Source organism: Crocodylus porosus, unplaced genomic scaffold (genome assembly GCF_001723895.1).
Source record: "Crocodylus porosus isolate Cpor-Errol unplaced genomic scaffold, CroPor_comp1, whole genome shotgun sequence".
In the NCBI taxonomy this organism is placed as follows: Eukaryota; Metazoa; Chordata; order Crocodylia; family Crocodylidae; genus Crocodylus; species Crocodylus porosus.
Window position 1 is genome coordinate 197,764,082 of NW_017728906.1, and position 17,491 is coordinate 197,781,572.

The 17,491-nt window shown below is 43.3% G+C and overlaps 1 protein-coding gene across 1 annotated transcript in view; it reads right to left on the reverse strand.

Moving 5' to 3' along the window:
- The window catches only part of ACER3 (alkaline ceramidase 3), a 74,102-nt gene that overhangs the window by 18,212 nt on the left and 38,399 nt on the right, over positions 1-17,491 (reverse strand). The window contains exons 3-6 of the mRNA XM_019530454.1: positions 16,247-16,299; positions 11,954-12,006; positions 10,711-10,792; positions 8,337-8,372 (exon numbers count right to left, since the gene is read on the reverse strand). Of these exons, the coding sequence (XP_019385999.1) occupies positions 8,337-8,372; positions 10,711-10,792; positions 11,954-12,006; positions 16,247-16,299 (224 nt within the window). The remainder of the gene's footprint in view (positions 1-8,336; positions 8,373-10,710; positions 10,793-11,953; positions 12,007-16,246; positions 16,300-17,491) is intronic.

The window sequence follows — 17,491 nt, forward strand, 5'->3', positions numbered from 1 at the left end:
TGACCCCAGTACTCTTTCCTGCCATGGCAGGGGGTCGGCTAGATGACCTACTCAGGTCCCTTCCGACCCTAGAAACTATGAAACGGGGTCAGTAATCTGCTCCTGATCATCAGTGCCCTTCATTGACACCAGTGTCACAAACAGGGCCTTAAGCCCCATGAAAAACTGCTGTCATGCACATCCGCATGTGGTTACAATCATCTGCTATAGGGCATCTTGCACCTTACTCTGCATTACACCAACAGGTACCCTGTTAAGAACCATAACACGGTCCAGGTTCATTCACTTGCAATTCTGCCAATGTAATATACGCTGCTGCCTGCTTGCAGCGCCCCTCTTTCTTTTTTTTTTTTTTTTAAAGGAAAATTTTTCCATGTCCTAAGCCAAATCAATTCCAAAAACATGAGTCATTCGAGAATCATATGTGGCCCTACTACAGGCAAATATCCTCCACCCTAGCCTGGAGCATCAGATGCTTCCAAATCCTTTGGTGGGCATCCTAGGTGCAGGGTACTTGAAAGAATGAATGAACACTGATCTGTCATCACCTGAAGAAAGACATGTAGGCCTGTGGCAGAATGCATTAACCTCCCTGGACACCTGAGGGTAACTGTTCTCAGGCAGCAAACCTTCAAAAAATAATGTGAATGGGAAATTGCGGAACAGGAAAACATTAAGGCTGGACTGTGTTAAGTTAGGTTTAACAGCGACAGTGGATTCTTCTTCTATTGCTTGGATTAGCTTTTGTTACCTCTGTTCCCACGGGTTTACTCCTTCCATGTTTGCCTCTCCCAGCATTGCTCCATCTCTGTATTCATATTTCTTTCTTTATACACTGCTTTGGGCATGTCTTTTCACAGCATCTGATGAAGTGAGCTGCAGCCTATAATACCTTGTCCATATATTTACTTTGGCTAATCTACAAGGTGCAAATCTACCCTGCCTTCTACTTGTATTTTGGGTCTCTGAACTGACACGAGGCCATTCCAGACGCCTATATAAACAGTAGAATTTCTTTGGTGTTTGGCAGTGAAAAGTGTGTCCAGGTAGCTGTGACTACCTGGGCAGGTCCAGGTGAAGGACAGGCTCTTTCTAGGGTACCTTTCCTAGAAACTCCCTTCTCCCCATTCAGGGTGAACGGTAACATCCCTAAAAAGTACTGCTCAGTCAGTCAAAAGGATTAAAACAGATTGTTGCTGTCCTTCACTATGGACATCCACTGTCTAAGCTCTGGGACACCTCCATACAAGGTTGTCTCTGGACTTCCGGGGTCACTTCCTCCATTGCTACAGATCTTCAGAAGATACTATGCTGTGACAAGAAGTGAATAGATACAAGCAATGGTGGTTTGTACAGTGCCACCACCACACTCATCCCAGAAACCTTTAATCTCTAAGAAAAAAAAAAAGTGTTATGACTGGGCTAGGCCAAGACTGCAGTTCCCGATTGTCAGAGCTCTCCTGAACCAATGGACGTTGCCTATGCAATCTAATGTCGTTGCATGATCCTATTGCAAAGATGTGCATCTTGCTGCACTAGCACCTAAGCTGTCACAGATCCACATGGCTTTGTCTTGTCCTGCAGTTGCGCTGTTAAGGATTTACATATTTGGGTTCCTCTCTCTTCTTGCCATTAAGATGATAAACTTTAATCACCAGGGAAACTGCTGGCCACCCTCAGTTATTTACTGCCATAAGGCTACGCCATCAGAAAAGAAAGGCTACAGATATAAGCTGATGTAGGTTATCTGTTTGTCTGACATCTACCTGGGAATCTGCCCAGCATGAACAGCCCTGATGGCACAGTGCTTCAAGATAGCTTCTCCTTCCCATGAGTTGCCAACCACGTTAGTGGAAAGCTTTGTTTGCCTCCGTGACCTGAATTAGACTCTCAGAAAGTAGTGGCTAAATGGGCTGGATAGAAGGCAGTCATAATAATGAAACGATTAAAGACTGACCATTGCTATGAATGGAAAGACAGCCCTAGATGACACTTCTAGGAGCATGCAACAAAACCCTTAAGCTATTTTACAAGTAATAAGATGAATTTGTGTTTGTTGTTTTCCTTTCCCGAACAGCAAATTTCCAACATGCTCCAATCCTTCTCCTCCTCAAACACAGCATGTGTCACAGCGCCTCTCCACGAGCACAGGGACTCTGACTGTGGAGTCATGCTACTGTTGTTTAGTACTGATGGTTAGAAATGGAGCTGCACAGCTTTCGCTAACACTCAGATCCATTTTACTGATTTAGAATTTTCTATGATATAGAAAATGAAGTTCATTTTCCACCTCTGGGGACTTTTTTTTTTTTTACCATCTTTAAATTTTCTCTGAGTCTGAGGAAGGGTGTGTGCGCCTGAAGCTTGCAGAAATTTTTTTTTTTTTGCAATTTCTTAGTTGGTCTAATAAAAGGTATCATCTATGACCCAGAAGTTCTAAACAAAATCCTGATCTCTTATGTCCTTGTCCAGTACCCAATTCACTGAACAATGCTGCTGCACCAGTAGTAGAAAAAAAATGGAAAACCAGGATTCTTTTTTGCATGGCAGTCTCAACATCTGGGGGCTACGCATTGTTGCCCATGAACTACAAACTGATTTTAAAGTACTTTCATTTACAACTACAATATCCAGCCTACTGTCAGCTGAGGACTAAGAACGGTTTCATTTAACTTCTCCCATTTATGCTCTCTGTGTAACCCTAAATGATTCCAGAGTTACCCTCTCCCCTGTCATTTGGCCAAGTTAAATATGTTTCTTCCTTTCATCCTTCCACATAAATCCATCTCATGAGCTCTATATTTAGTTTTGCTGCTCTTCTCCAGTTTCCCTTTTGCGCCAGCTTCCAGTGTCACGGAAAATTATTTATTATACACAGCAAGATAATCAAGTATCTCATGAATCTAGAAACGTGGGACTGGAGATGCTCTCCTGGGTCATCAACCCCAGTGTTTTGCATCCACAACATATACAATCCCTTTCACAGATTGATTACTCTCCATTTTACAAGTTGTTTGTTCTGGGATTAACAAGTACATCTAGGCTCTCCTTCTCTTCAGTCAATCTCCCAGCTCACAGCAAAAATTCTTGTTATTGGCCTGTAAGTGCAACTTCTTGCAACTGGTACTACTAAGTAGCATCCCAATTTACTTACTGCAGTCCTATAGGTCACCCAGGTTTTTCTGCAAGAAATGCTGATCTTCCTCTGAATTCAAGATGCCTCCCAACTTTGAGTTATCAGCACATTGATAATCAGCACACTCTTACTTCTTGTGCCATGGACATTATCCATCCCAAGACTGATCTTTAAGTAGCTCTGTTGATAATTTCCCTTCAACTGGACAGATTTGATTCTGTACTCCCTACTGTTCTCTCCTCTTTGGTTAGCTCCATGGCCCCTGTGACAATCCTTGTCCTAATTCCTCACTAGTTTAAACCAATTGTTTTTCACATAGCACTTGTGTTAAGTGCTTTACTAACATTTCGTTTGTACAGAAAATCAGTTGTCTTGTTAAATACAGATATCAGGGTTACTTTGACACAATCATAACAATAGAAAATTCACACTGGATTTTATCTCATTCTCCATTTATTTCTATGTCTCCAGTTACACTATTCTTCAGAATTTGTTCTAAAGCTACTACCATGTAATTAAAATACTTTTCAAATGTTTCATGATTAATGTTGATTTTAATTGATGTTCTTTTGAAAACCCCAACACATTTGTTGAATATTGATACTTATGAAAAATAAAGTCCAATATGCTGCGCTAGAAACCAGGCAGGGTTTGAATTTTGGCCTTCAGTACAGGTATCACAATTCAAAGCTGATCCATCCATGTTATAGTGGAAGACGAAACAAGTGTATATCCAGTGAAACTCCATTATCTGCCCCATTTTAATTCAACATGGCTAAGGGAAGCAGGGTTAGGGAGCTAGGTGGAACACACTGTTATGTGAAGCACCTCTTCTGTAGTCCAGACCTATGCGTTACAGATAAGGCCACCTCTACTTGGTTCAACCGTGTGCAAAATAGGCATCCCTTCCTCATCGCACCAGTGCTAGGATCCATAATAGGTCCTGATACTTAGCGAACCAACATTTGCCTATTGTTATAGTGTTAGGAATAGCAAATCTGAACACTCCCATCAGTGGTAAGTATTGCAGGGGTGTAACTCGGGGAAAAAAACCCATAAGACTAGAAAGTAGTTAGCCGAAACATGAGGCCTGGATTCGCAGAGGATCCTTCCCAACCCTGGTTGCTCCATCTTTGTGGGGTAGACTGAGATGGTACATTGCTAACTTTACATTGCACTTGAACATCCACTTTCGTGTGATCAGTGCAGAGGGACTGGATAAGGGAGTTGAACAAGGAATAGGAATCAAGTATTACAATGAAAAAAAGTTAGATTTAAGTGCACATACAGACAGGGCCTGAAAAAGAATTCAACTGTTACAGCTAGGGCCCTACCGAATTCATGGCAGAGGTGGGGTGTGCTGCAGCTCCTTTAGTTTTGCAGGTTCCCCCACACTCTCCTCCACCACTGACTGATGGAGGGGTCCCACCTGTGGCTCGCTCCTAATCAGCAGGGAAGCAAATACCGTGGTTTTAGACATGGTGCTGTTTTTGCCTCCCTGCTGGTCAGCAGCAAGCAATGGGGCCACCAGGTCCCCTGGCCAATCAGTGGCCAGAGGCAAGATGGCACCATGTTTAAAACTTCAGTTTTCGCCTCCCCGCCGATTAGGAACAAGCCACAAGCAGAGCCCCTAGAGCAATCAGTGGCCAGGGTATGGTGGGGTATGCAGGGCAACCTGCAAGATTAAAGAAGCTGCAGCATGCCCCACTTGTGCTGTGAATTCGGTAGCACCCTAGTTATGGCATAAAGGTAATCAAATGTACATTATTCTTAGGAATGAATTTAGGCAATTATAAATATTCATAAAAAAATTATTGTGACAGTTCTCTTTCTAATGGTCAGAAGAGCTGGACACTGAAACAATCTCTCCAACTAGAGGTCATTGGGAGGCTGGATAGGCATTTGTCTGGGATGGTTAGCAATAGTGCATCCTGTGTTTGTATGGGGGAATCAATTGGTTACGTCCTGAGGCCTTAATGCAGTATTTCTCAACTAGTGGGATGTGAAGGTCATGGCTCAGCAGGGAACTTGAGGACCTTCTATGCCTCAAAAGACAGACTAATAAATGAGGGAAGGCTGGAAGTAACACCGAGGAGGAGTACTCAGCGCTGGTCCATACCAGCAGGGAGCGGATCAGGAAAGCCAAGGCTGCAACCAAGCTCCATCTGGCTTCACATACCAAAGATAATAAAAGTCCTTTTTCAGGTATGTAGGGAGTCAGAAAAAAAGCGAGGGTAACATTGGACCCCTGCTGAACCAAATAGGAAAGCTGGTAACTGACACCCAGGAAAAGGCCAATCTCCTCAAAGGGTACTTCGTGTTGGTCTTTCATCAGTGGGACCACCCTGCCTAGCAATAAGTGGGACAGCCAGGGTGAGGGCATATTTATACCCAGTATCGGTGTCGATTTAATAAAGGGTCACCTCAAGAGGCTGGACACCTTCAAGTTAGCTGGTCCTGACAGATTACATTCTACGGTACTCAAGGAGCTGGCAGGTGTCATAGCCCAACGATTGACAAAAATATTCGAAAATTTGTGGTGCTCAGGTGAAATACCTGAAGACTGGAAGAAAGCCAATGTGGTCCCATCTTCAAGAAGGAGCAGAAAGTAGATCCCGGGAATTACAGGCCAAGCAGCTTGACCTCAATCCCTGGTAAGACTCTGGAGAAAATTAGCAAGGAGACCCCACTTCTGGATAAACTGGCTGAAGGCAACATCCTGAGGGACAGCCAGCATGGGTTTGTCGCAGGTAGGTTTTGCCTGACCAATCTCATCTCCTTCTATGCCCAGGTGACATACCACCTGGACAAGGGAGAAGAGATTGATGTCATATTTCTGGACTTTAAAAAAGCCTTTGATCTGGTGTCCCATGATCTCCTCATGGAAAAATCAGTCAGCTGTGGCCTCGGTTACACCACAGTCCGATGGCTGGGAAATTGGCTCCAGGGTTGGACCCAGAGGGTAGTGGTTGATGGTAGCAAATCGTTATGGTGCTCTGTGACTAGTGGTGTCCCCCAAGGCTCTGTCCTTGGACCGGTTCTCTTTAACATCTTTATCAGTGACATGGACATTAGTATCAGAAGCGCACTGGCTAAGTTCACCAATGACATTAAACTTTGGGGCATAGCGTCCACACCTGAGGACAGGCTAGTGATGCTGACTTGGATAAACTTAGTAAGTGGGCAGATACAAACCTGATGACATTCAATACTGATAAATGTAAGGTACTCCATCTTACCTTACAGGTAAGGGAGGAGGGGGGAACCTCCGCAGGATACTTATAGGCTCAGTAGTGCTACGCTTGCTGGCACCACAGCTGAAAGAGACTTGGGGGTCATGACTGACCACAAGATGAACATGAGCCACCAATGTGATGTCGCAGCTGGTAAAGCAAACAAAACTCTGGCATCTATAGATGCTTCTCAAGTAAATCTCAGGATGTCATCCTCCCGCTGTACTCGGCCTTGGTGAGGCTGCAGCTGGAGTACTGCGTCCAGTTCTGGGCTCCACAATTCAAGAAGGATGTGGAGAAGCTCGAGAGAGTCCAGAGGAGCCACACACATGATCAGAGGGCAGGAGAACAGGTCTTATGAAGAAAGGCTGAGAGCCATGGGACTCTTCAGCCTGGAAAAGTGTGGGCTCAGGGGGACCTGGTGGGTGCCTATAAGTACATAAAGGGGTGTACATCAAGATCTGGGGGAACACCTGTTCACCAGAGTGCCTCAAGGAAAAACAAGGACCAACGGTCATAAACTCCTCCAAGACCATTTTAGGCTGGACATAAGAAAAAATCTCTTTACTGTCCAAGCCCCCAAGACCTGGAATAGACTCCCTCCAGAAGTGGTGCAGGCACCTACTCTGGACTTATTCAAGAAATGCTTGGATGCCTATCTTGCTGAGATCCTTTGACCCTAGCCGACTTCCTGCCCTTGGGGCAGGGGGCTGGACTGGATGATCTTCAAGGTCCCTTCCAGTCCTAATGTCTATGAAATCTATGAAAGTGGGACTTCAGCTCATTGTCCGATTGAAAAAAAAATCGGGTTGTTTACACTTCAAAAAGATGGATCGACAGATATCTTGAACAGTGCAGAAAGTGGGGTTTTGCTTTTATCATGGTGGGACGAGGTTTTTTTTGACAAAATGGTTGGTGGGACGTGAGGTGCAAAAGGTTGAGAACCACTGCCTTGATGGACAGAGGCCCAGGATGCCCAGCTGGCAGGGCTGAAGTACACACAGCACATGGGGAATACTGAGGGGGGACAAGAGGACACACATGCTGGGAAGAAAGGAGGTGGCAGGCCAAGGGGGTGCCACAGCACTGTCACTATTGCCGCAACTAGATGGCATTGCATTGCACTGCACGTCTTTTTTCAGGAGGCACGTCAAGAGCCAAGCCGAGAAGAGGCTGCAGCACAAAGGCATGCCTGCCTGCATTACATTACGGAGGCTGGCACACAGGTTCTTCCATGGTTCAGGTCTGACATGCCTCCTGAAAATTGAGGTGTCCAGGACAGCTTCATCCCATGGCAGTGATAATGGCTGTGTCACCTCTGGCAGGTTCCTGAAGCACCTAAGTGGAGAACTACTGTGCTGGGGAGCATGTGCTGCAGCAGTGGCAATAGCAGTTGGGTGTAGAGACCCTCTCATGCCCCCTATGGAGGCTGGTATTATTCCCTGCTGCCCATTGCCACCACAATGACAATCCATAGCAAGGGCCATCTGCAGCACTCACCTTCTTTCCCACTCTGCAGCAGCCTTTACATAGCATCCAGCTTGATTGCTCAGATGTAGCAGAGCTAGCAGAGTGATCGGGCTCTATTGCTATGAGCAGCAACCAGAGTTTTGGGTCACATTTTGTCTAGAACCAACTGAAGAAACCAATGGACAGATACTGTTTTCCAACACACTCACTACTATTTAATAGTATCTGTTTGTATTAGTCATTAAATACTTGTTCAAATAGTGGTATTCTTCCTCTCTGCAGCAAGATACACTCATTAAGTTTCAGATCACTCCATATTTTTCCAGGTCACCCAATAACAGAATTGTAGCCCAACATACAAAACATATTTCTCAAAAATAAATAGCAAAGTGAAAGGGATTTTTTAAAATCAACTATGATGTACTATAAAGATTTAAGAAATGTCACTATTTAAACAAGATTATTTTCAGACTAAAGGAAACAAAAGTAAAATTTACCTGATGAAATATAGGTTCTTTCAATTTTAGGTAAATCTGCAAAGAGTCAAAGAAAAGTGTTACCCCAACTAGATGATAAATTTTCCTTATTCTGAATGTTGAAAATTAAATATCTGAACTATGTTAGAATAAAGGCACAACAATCCAACTACACAGAAGAGAAGCCTTTGAATTCTTTCTCCTGAGAAAAACAAGTTCTAGAACTTTATTTGGTGATTTTTTTTTTGCTGGGTTTATATCAGTATCACACAAAAAAGGCAATTTAAAATAGATATTCCAAACAGAGAAATAAAATAAAGGCATTTTGGATTTTAATTTTTTTTAAACTGCACCATGCATACACATAAATTAAAACGTCAAAGTTAAACATGTATAAATAACACTGATATAAACTAGGAAGATTGAATGAAATCTCTTCTTGCATGCAATTACATTTTTTTACTTTAATTTTCAGTCTGATTCTATAACTGTCATTCTGGATGTCAAACAAAGTGTCCAACTGATATAACAATGAGTTCCAACCCTGTTTAAGAAGTATCCACAACAGGTTATATACCAAAAGGAATAATACAGGAGCTGGCAGGAAGAAAACAGGATAGAGATGCACTTTCTAGACCGGCTGAATCAGAGAAGCATAAGCTTTTGTGAGCCACAGCTCACTTCATCAGATGTTATGATAGGCTATGCACAGAACAGACTATCAGACAGAGAGATTCAAATACAAAAGATGGGGGCAAGAGGGGCTTCTACTAATGTCATGTATGCCATCACCTGCTTACAGTGCCCCTCTGCTGTCTACACTGGATGGAAAGATCTCTACTGGAAAGAATGAGAAGACAATGATATGATATCATGTCCAAACACATAACACACGCCTGTGGGAGAACACTTTAACCTCCCTGCACAATACATCACTGACCTCCGAGCAGCTGTTTAAAAGCCGCCTCTGAGAAACTGCAGAACAAGTAATTATCCACAGACTGGACTGTGCGATGCATGGGCTAAACAGGGACTATGGACTCTTATTCCATTGCCTGGATTAGCTTTTGGGACCCCTTCGTCCCTATGGATTTAGGACTTGTTTGCGTCTCTTAGCACTGCCTCCCTTCCCCCATCATATTTCCCTTCCCTGCCTTTTGTATTCAAATCACACCCTCTATTCCAGGGGTGTGCAAAATGTGGCCTGGGGGTCGGATGTGGCTCGTCACACCATTCTATCCAGCCCAGGGGGCCCCTAAAAAAATTTAGAAAATTGATATTTATCTGCCCTGGGCTGCCTGTCATGTGGCCCTTGGCTTGCCAAAACTCAGCAAGCGGCCCTCCAGTCAAAATAATTGCCTGCCCCTGCTCTATTCAATACCTTTTTCTGTGCACGTCTTGTGATAGCATCTGGGGAAGTGAGCTCTTGCTCATGAAGGCTTATGCATCTCTACCTCAGCTGGTGTACAAGGTCCATCTTTACCTTCCCTTCTGCCTGCCTTCAGACTAAAACAGTTAACTATAAAGTCATGCATATATTAGAGAAGCAGATAGCAATGAAAATGGTAAGACACTTCATTTTGTTCACTATCAGCAAAGGAAAAAAGATTCCATCCAGGTCTGCAGGCCAATCATGCAGTGAGGACACTGAATTGGAATCACATTCATTCTGACTCTTGTTATATTCATTTTGCAAATTGAAGAGCTTTGCTTTAAGACTATTTAGCACATGTATAACTTTCTAACCACCTTTGCAAAGTGCATTGGGATCAGAAGTTAAACATGATTATCCTTGTCTTATGGCTGGGTAAACAAACTCAGTAACACAGAACCTTGCTTTAAGGTCTCTTAACAAGTCAGCAAGACAACTAGAACAAAGACCATTCTTTTTGCTCACTGTCCCAGATCTAGATGATTTTCTCTTTACATAATTTAAGGTAAAGTGTTTTCAATCAGTTTATATCAGGGGTGTCCAACGTTTTTGAATGTGGGGCTGGATCATGAACTTTTTATTACCCAGTGGGCCAGCAAGCCATATTCAAAGACTTCACAGAAAGCAGTATCACATCACTGCTTTCGAAACGAAAGTACAGTGCTTACTTTCATTTGCCGTCGCAGCACCTTGGGCCTCAGAAAACAGCTTGGAGGGCTGCATGGCGGCCCACGGGCCATATATTGGACAAGCCTGGTTTCTATTTATAAAAAGGGATTAAGATGTTCCAGTGGACAGTTGCATTTTGTCCAATGTAATATTTACCCTCAGAATTATTCCCTTACTCAATTTCAACAGTACGTAACAATATAAAAGGTGAAGCACTACCACTGTGATATTCCTTAAGTGGCAGGAAATTACTAAATCACACAGGAAACTTGTGCAGAAGAACCAGATACTTACAATGCTGACTACAAAACTGTATCCTATCAATATAAAAAGCAGCGGGTAATTGACTGTATTCTTGTACTTGAAACATTCATACCTGAAATAAAACATACAAGAAAGGTGACAATATTTTCTACCTTGCATAGCTACTCAAGGAAACAGAGTAGGTTTGGGTGAAGGTGAAATGTTCTTAAGAATGAAAAATGTTATGGACCTCATCTTTAGCTAAGTTACATCGACTGAGAAGTTTGCTCTATGATGTTCTATTTCATCCACAATAAGCGACGTGTAGGGGGAGAATGGAGGATAGTAGGGGGGCATATGCCCCCCTGAGAGAGCTGGTGCTCCCCCTGACAGCAAGCGTTGTGGCTGGTAGGGGGGCATAGAGAGTGCTTGTGCCCCCCCTAAAATTGGCTTCCCCCCGGTTGCTGACTGGCTGCTGGGGAACCCCCTCTTCCAGTCGTGCCTGCTGGTGCCCCCCCAGACTTGGGAGGCACCAGTTGCCCATGTCATCCACCAGAGGCAAACAGACTTCACTGAGGCTACACCAGTTTGCAACAGCTGTAGATCTGGATTGGGGCTTAAGGAGTTTAAAACTCTCTGGTGGCAACAAGAACAAACGGATCTGCATCACAAGTTGGATTTTAAAAACATAAAGCATTCATGTTGCTTCAGGGACCGGAAGTGACAGATGGGGAAAAAAGAAGATAACTTTGTAAGTCTATGTTTGTTGGAGTTGCCAAATGTTGCACAGGTCCCTGAGCTAAGGTGGGTAGAACTAAGAAGGGGGAACTGCCATATGCAGCATACAAAAAGGTTATGGCAATTTTTCCAAGGGTCTCCTCAATAAAACGTATTTCTTTTCTGTGAAATATCAGAATAAAAGAGCAGATGGTCAGAAAGCTGGTCTAACCAGAGCTTAGAAGTATACATTTGGAGTCTGATTATATCTTAGAAACATGGTTTCTCATGAATGAAAACTTTATCATTGTTGCAAGCATTACAACAAATGAGAACTCTATTGCTTTTGTTACTTATATGCCAAATAAAGCTAGCTGTAATCTTAGAGATTTAAGCTGCAAAGCATTTGTGACTACAGATATGAAAAACTGAAAGCCTAATCTTACTACACCTACTGAAAACATTAGAAACTTTAGCATCACTTCCAGTGGAAGCAGGCTTAGGCTCTGTGCATTCAACATTTAATTAAAATAGCTTTCCAATATTTGAGGAAAAAAAAAGTTTGAGAAATACTTACAGGCAGTAGACAAACACACAACAAGTGTATATCATTGGCAGCTCATCCAACAGCTACAAAAAGCAGAGACAAAGAAACATGGAGGTTTCAAAATTATTTTGACAGCCAGCTTCTTGATGGTATTTTGCAAATGACCTGGCAGTACTGAAATTCATTGGGAGTAATCTTATAGAACTAATTTTTTTTATTACTACATTTTAGGGAAAAAAGTCAGACCTTTGAAGATCTCTGCCATTTTTCACTACTTTACATCCACGTTTAACATTTAGGGAAATTATAGGACAGTGATGCACACTTGGTAATCTGCACAGAACTTTACTGGTGTCTTCCCAGCTCTTTCAAAATACTGAACAAGGGCTGTAGCAAACTCCCAGGTTAAGACCTTAGTTTTACAAAATGAAATTACAGAACATTGACGCAGAATGAATGATGTTGTTAGGCAGCTGTGTTTGCTTTTCTTTTGCAAAATTCAGTAAATTGCAACAAGCTAAAATAAACATCTTTAGTTATGATGGTAAAATGATGCAGTACTTTAAACTGGCATTTCTCAACCTGTGTGTCATGACCCAAAAGTGGGTTGCAAGAATATATGAAAGTCATGGACAAATATTAAATATGGATTCTCCTTTACAGGAGAAAACTGTGGGAAACTTTCTTTTCCCTTGCAGGCTGGCAGAGCTCGTCTGCAAGAAGCTGCTTGGGGCCCCTCCCACAACACTATAGGGCTGGGGGCAGCGGGTCAGGAGTGAGGGGCACCGGGTCGAGACAGGCAATCACTGTTTACAAATGGGCCCTGGGGAACCCGAAATTTTGGCTAAAGGTAAGAAAGGCCTTTTCTGCAAAATACTTTGTGGAATTAATCAGCACCCTTTGCTAGAGGGGACAAAAAAACCCCATTAAAAAAATAGACAGTGCTGTCCAGAAAGCTTGCATTGTTCAAATTTTAGCATTAACAAACAGAATCAGAACGTCACTGCTTGCCTTCAGAAATCCTGCTCACCAACAAGTCCTGGCATATTTACACATGGGAATTTGAGAGTTATCCAATTTTTCAGGGAAGGTGGCTATAAAAATCCATGAGACTAATACATCTTGAAAGGATGGGTCGTTCAGTAACTTGGGAAATGTTCACTCTGCATAGTCACAATCAGACAACAGTTCTGACACATCTTATAGAAGCACATTCTTTTTTTTCAGAGGGAAATGACTTTTTTTAGCAAGCCCGGGTTGGGGGGTGTGGAGAAACACGAACAGGATGTGAATGGTTGGTTGGTTTGAGTCGAGGCGGGTGAATGGGACCTGCACATTTGGTTGCCCTTCCTTTCTGGTAGTTGTTGTGGCTTGCCCAGGTTGCAGCTGTATTGGTACGGCAGTTCCTGACCCCTCCCAGCCATCCCAGGGCAGGGAAGCGCTTATAGGGATCACAAGGCGTGATTACAGCAGAAAGCAGCACCCCGTGGAGATAGCCCATTCTAGCTCTGGAGCCAAAAGCAGTGTAGACACATTACCATGACACTGCAGAAGTGCTAATAAGCTCTTTTGAAGAACTGCACAGGTGCCCCAACTACCCCAAGTACTGACCAATGTTAAAGGATACAGTTCCAAGTGTAGCAGGCAGGTTCCTTTGGTACAAAGCCAGCCCAGATCTGCTAAATTTGTATAGAAGACCACTGAGTGCACTGGCCAAGGTTACCATTCGATTGTTAATTTTTACCTTGAAAAACAACGGAGGTCTTTTAAGGAATGGATAAGCCAATTTTTTTAAATATTCAAGTTTTCAGGCTAGGTTTTAAATGAATAGTTTTACTTTGCCTGGATATCACTGGTTCTTTTCTGATTTTTTTGTTTCTGCTGCCAAAAATAAAAAAAATGGCTCTTGGTGGCGACACCTGCGCTTGCAGCAGCACCCTGTCTCCTTTCTGCTCCACGTGGCTGGAGTCCCCTGCCTCTCCACTGCAGCACTCCAGGGTGCAAACTCCAAACAGGCACGGGTGGGGGTTAGAAATCAGAATGATACTCAGGGACAGGGCAGGGCCTAGCTTGCGGCACACCTACCAAAAAGGTTGGCCAGCACTGGTCTAAAGGCTAAATGCACAACCTCAGTGAGGACTCATCTGCTAGTAGGGGTAATTATGGATCTTTTGCAGGTTGAGATTACCTGCCAGACATTGCGGGTGCCTGTAGATGTGTGGGGAGGCTGCTCCTATGTGCTGTAATTATAGTAGAGTCTGCTGGAGTGTGGTAATTAGCAGGGATCTGGGTTTCCCGTTTCCCACGGAAAAAAACTGGAGAAAACGCGTATGTTTCATTGGCAAAGTTGCAGGCTGGGGGGCAGGAGGAGGGTGCCCAGGCAGCCTGGAGAATAGCTCCCACAAGTAAAGTCTGGCAGTGGCGGGGCAGGGACTGAGGTTCCCATAGGAAGGAAGGAAGGAAGGAAGGGAGGGAGGGAGTTGGGCAGGGCTGGGGGCCTGGGGCTGTAATGCGTGGCTGCAGGGCAGTGGGCTAGGGCCATGGGCAGCTCATCCAGGGCGCGAGGTGCCAGCTCCCCACTGGGGAGGGAGGGGGGGCCCATGCCCCCCCAGACCTGTGCCAGCCCCATCTCCACCCAAGCCTTCAGTGGGCAGCCCACATCCCCTGCCCTCCACAGGTTCCACTCTGGCCACGCTGTCCATGGAGGTGAGGGAACCGGGCTCTGCTTACCGCTACGCTGCAGCAGCTGCTGCCTCCCACAGGTGGCAGCTGGTGCTTGGGTGCTGTACTCACTCTGGCAAGGCTGTGGGGGTAGGGGGCTGTGGCTTGGGAGCAAGGGGTCTGGACCTGCGTTCTGTGAGTTAAGGGGGCAAGGGGAGCTCTGATTTTCCATGATAAAAAACCCAAAATCAAATATCAACATTTATAGGTATTTAGAATTTATTTTATAATAGTGATTGAGGCATTGGTAGGCTTCCAAACTGCTTTAAAACTGTGTATGTATGAATAAAACATTGTGTTCAACTGATATACACACACACACTCTCTCTCACCTTTCATTCTAATTTTGGATTTTGGGGTTTTAAATCGAAGAATTTGTAGTTTTTAAACAGAGAATTTGCAATTTGTTTTTCCAGGGAAAACCAGGACCGCTGGTAATTAATGCACTCCAGCAGCTTTGGCATCTCATGATTAGTGTCCCTATGCTTCAGAATGGTGGCTGGGGCACTTAAGCTCATTGAACAAGCTTTAGCTAAAGTTAAAGCACCCTCACTACCATTTTGAAGTGTGGGGACACTGATACACAAGGTGCTCTTGGAGCCCATCTAATTAAGGTGTCCTCATCCCCACCCCTGGAGCATGTGTAAAAGCACCCCATGTGCTGCAGAGCTGCTGGCTATAGAAGTGACCTAATTTTTATAAAGTGTGAACCCCAACATACTGGTTTCCATGATAGCATGCTGCACTGGGACTGATAACCTCCAACTTACCATGATTCAGAGAATGAATTTTCTGTTTTCTGTTGCATGTAGAACAGGACAAAGTTTTACAAGTGTGGGGGGGGGGGATGGGACGATTGCCTTAGAATCCCTTTGCCCAATAATGCACTCCTGAAGACCTGTTTTTTATTCCCAAACAGAAGAAAACAAGCCTAACAGCTAGTGCTTTCCAAAGGGTTCCCATTTCAGTGACATGTATGTCCAAAAGCAGAGATTTATACTGACAAAACAAAGTGGAATATGAAGACATAATGGACAACATAATAACTCTAGGTTAAAGGCCCTGCTACCAAACTGAAGCTATAATGAAGGTTAACAGAGCATCTTGATTAAAAATCATGCATCAATCCCATAATGGGTAAAGCCCCCTCTTACTAGAGTAACCAGCTGATTTGGCCCACTAATTTAGAACCATACACATTGCTACATGTTCATCAGCAGCAATACCTACTAAAATGGGGTCTATATTAGGTCTTTGTGGAAATCATATTCAATGACTCAGAGTAAGAATACTTACCTTGCACATAATGAAGAAAATGAAATTGGGTAAAAACAAGCTCCTACAAACACCATGTTCTGTTCACCTTGATACAAATTTTTTTGCCAGCTCGGCCAGACTTAAATGGATCATACAGAGTTGCTGGTTTGAGCCAAAGGCATCTCGGTATAAACCAACCTCTCAAAAACGTATAATACAGCACTGGAAGTGTGTAACACTGCTTATTAACAAGTTAAATAGATTCACACGGTCAAGGCACGCTTTGGCAGAGAACTGCGCGAGACACCTGGATGAGGTTATTTACATCTACATATTTTTACTGACCTGCATTTCATACTTCAAGGTCATGTGGAAGCACCAAGATCCCAATCCCACAGCTGAAACCAAAGCAAAAGCCCAATTAATAGAAAAGCCTACGTAAAAAACCGAACTTGTTACAGTACATTGTCTTTAACAAATGAATTTCATTGACAACTGATCTTTAAGCTATCACTTAACAGGGCCAGTTTCAGGGCCACCTATCCACTTTTTACACTGCCTTTTAGCTGAAACTTTGCTCATTAAAGATCTCACTGAACTGCTTGTAAGAGAATTATTCTCCCCAATTTCCTTTGCCATAAAAGGGTATGGTAGCAATGAGCAACCAGAAATACAAGATTACTGTTATCTCAGGGTTTCCTCCAAATATTTATGTACTAAGGCTGTTCAGAAAGATGAGACAGGTACTTAGCAAGGTCTTGTTGCTTAATACAACCACCCCAGACTTGTTGTTTTGTTTTTTTTAACTTGTGTTGAACAAGAAGGTTTTAAAAGCCAGGCTTTATGAGAAGGCAGAGCACAGGATTTGAATTCACACTTCAGAACTGAGTTCATAAATTAAAGGAAAACTATACAAAATTAGAAATGCAAAAATATAGAACTCTTGGTTCAGATATGATACCTTTTATTAGATCAGCTGAGAAAATCAGAGGCAGAATTATACAAAATTAGAGACAGACACAGGCAGGGACTGCAGTTTGTAGAAATACCATGGAATGATTAACAACCATTGAACAGGTCTTTCTATTTTTGACTTGTCACAGGTAACCTTGGCTTTATACCTCTGAAATGTATCCCCTTTTATCTCACAATGTACTTCTGAAGTTAATTCAAACAACCACCTCTTGCCTGTGTCCAGTCCACCCCATTTTGCAAAAGTGACAGATTTCTTAGAAGCTTGGTCTGTTTAGCTTTGATTCTTTGGTTTAAAAAAAAAAAAGAAAAAAAGAGGTCTGTCCTTTTATGTTAAGATGTTAGAAAAGAAGTTCCTTACCACTGAAAATGTTGCTTCCTTTACCTACAAGAGTAGAAATGCTAACAATGCATTGGCTAAGCTCCCATTAGGAAGTTAAATTACACCCTAAAATTTTCCCATAGTTTTGTAGGCAGAATATAGACAAACAATCCAATGCAAGTGAATTACCAGATGTTGCAACTGTGCACGTATGAAAAAGCTAAACCAGGAACCTTCCTTTTCCTCCCTCCAGGGTCACTGTGGGTGGATAGACTTTGCTTGGTGCTAAGTTCCCA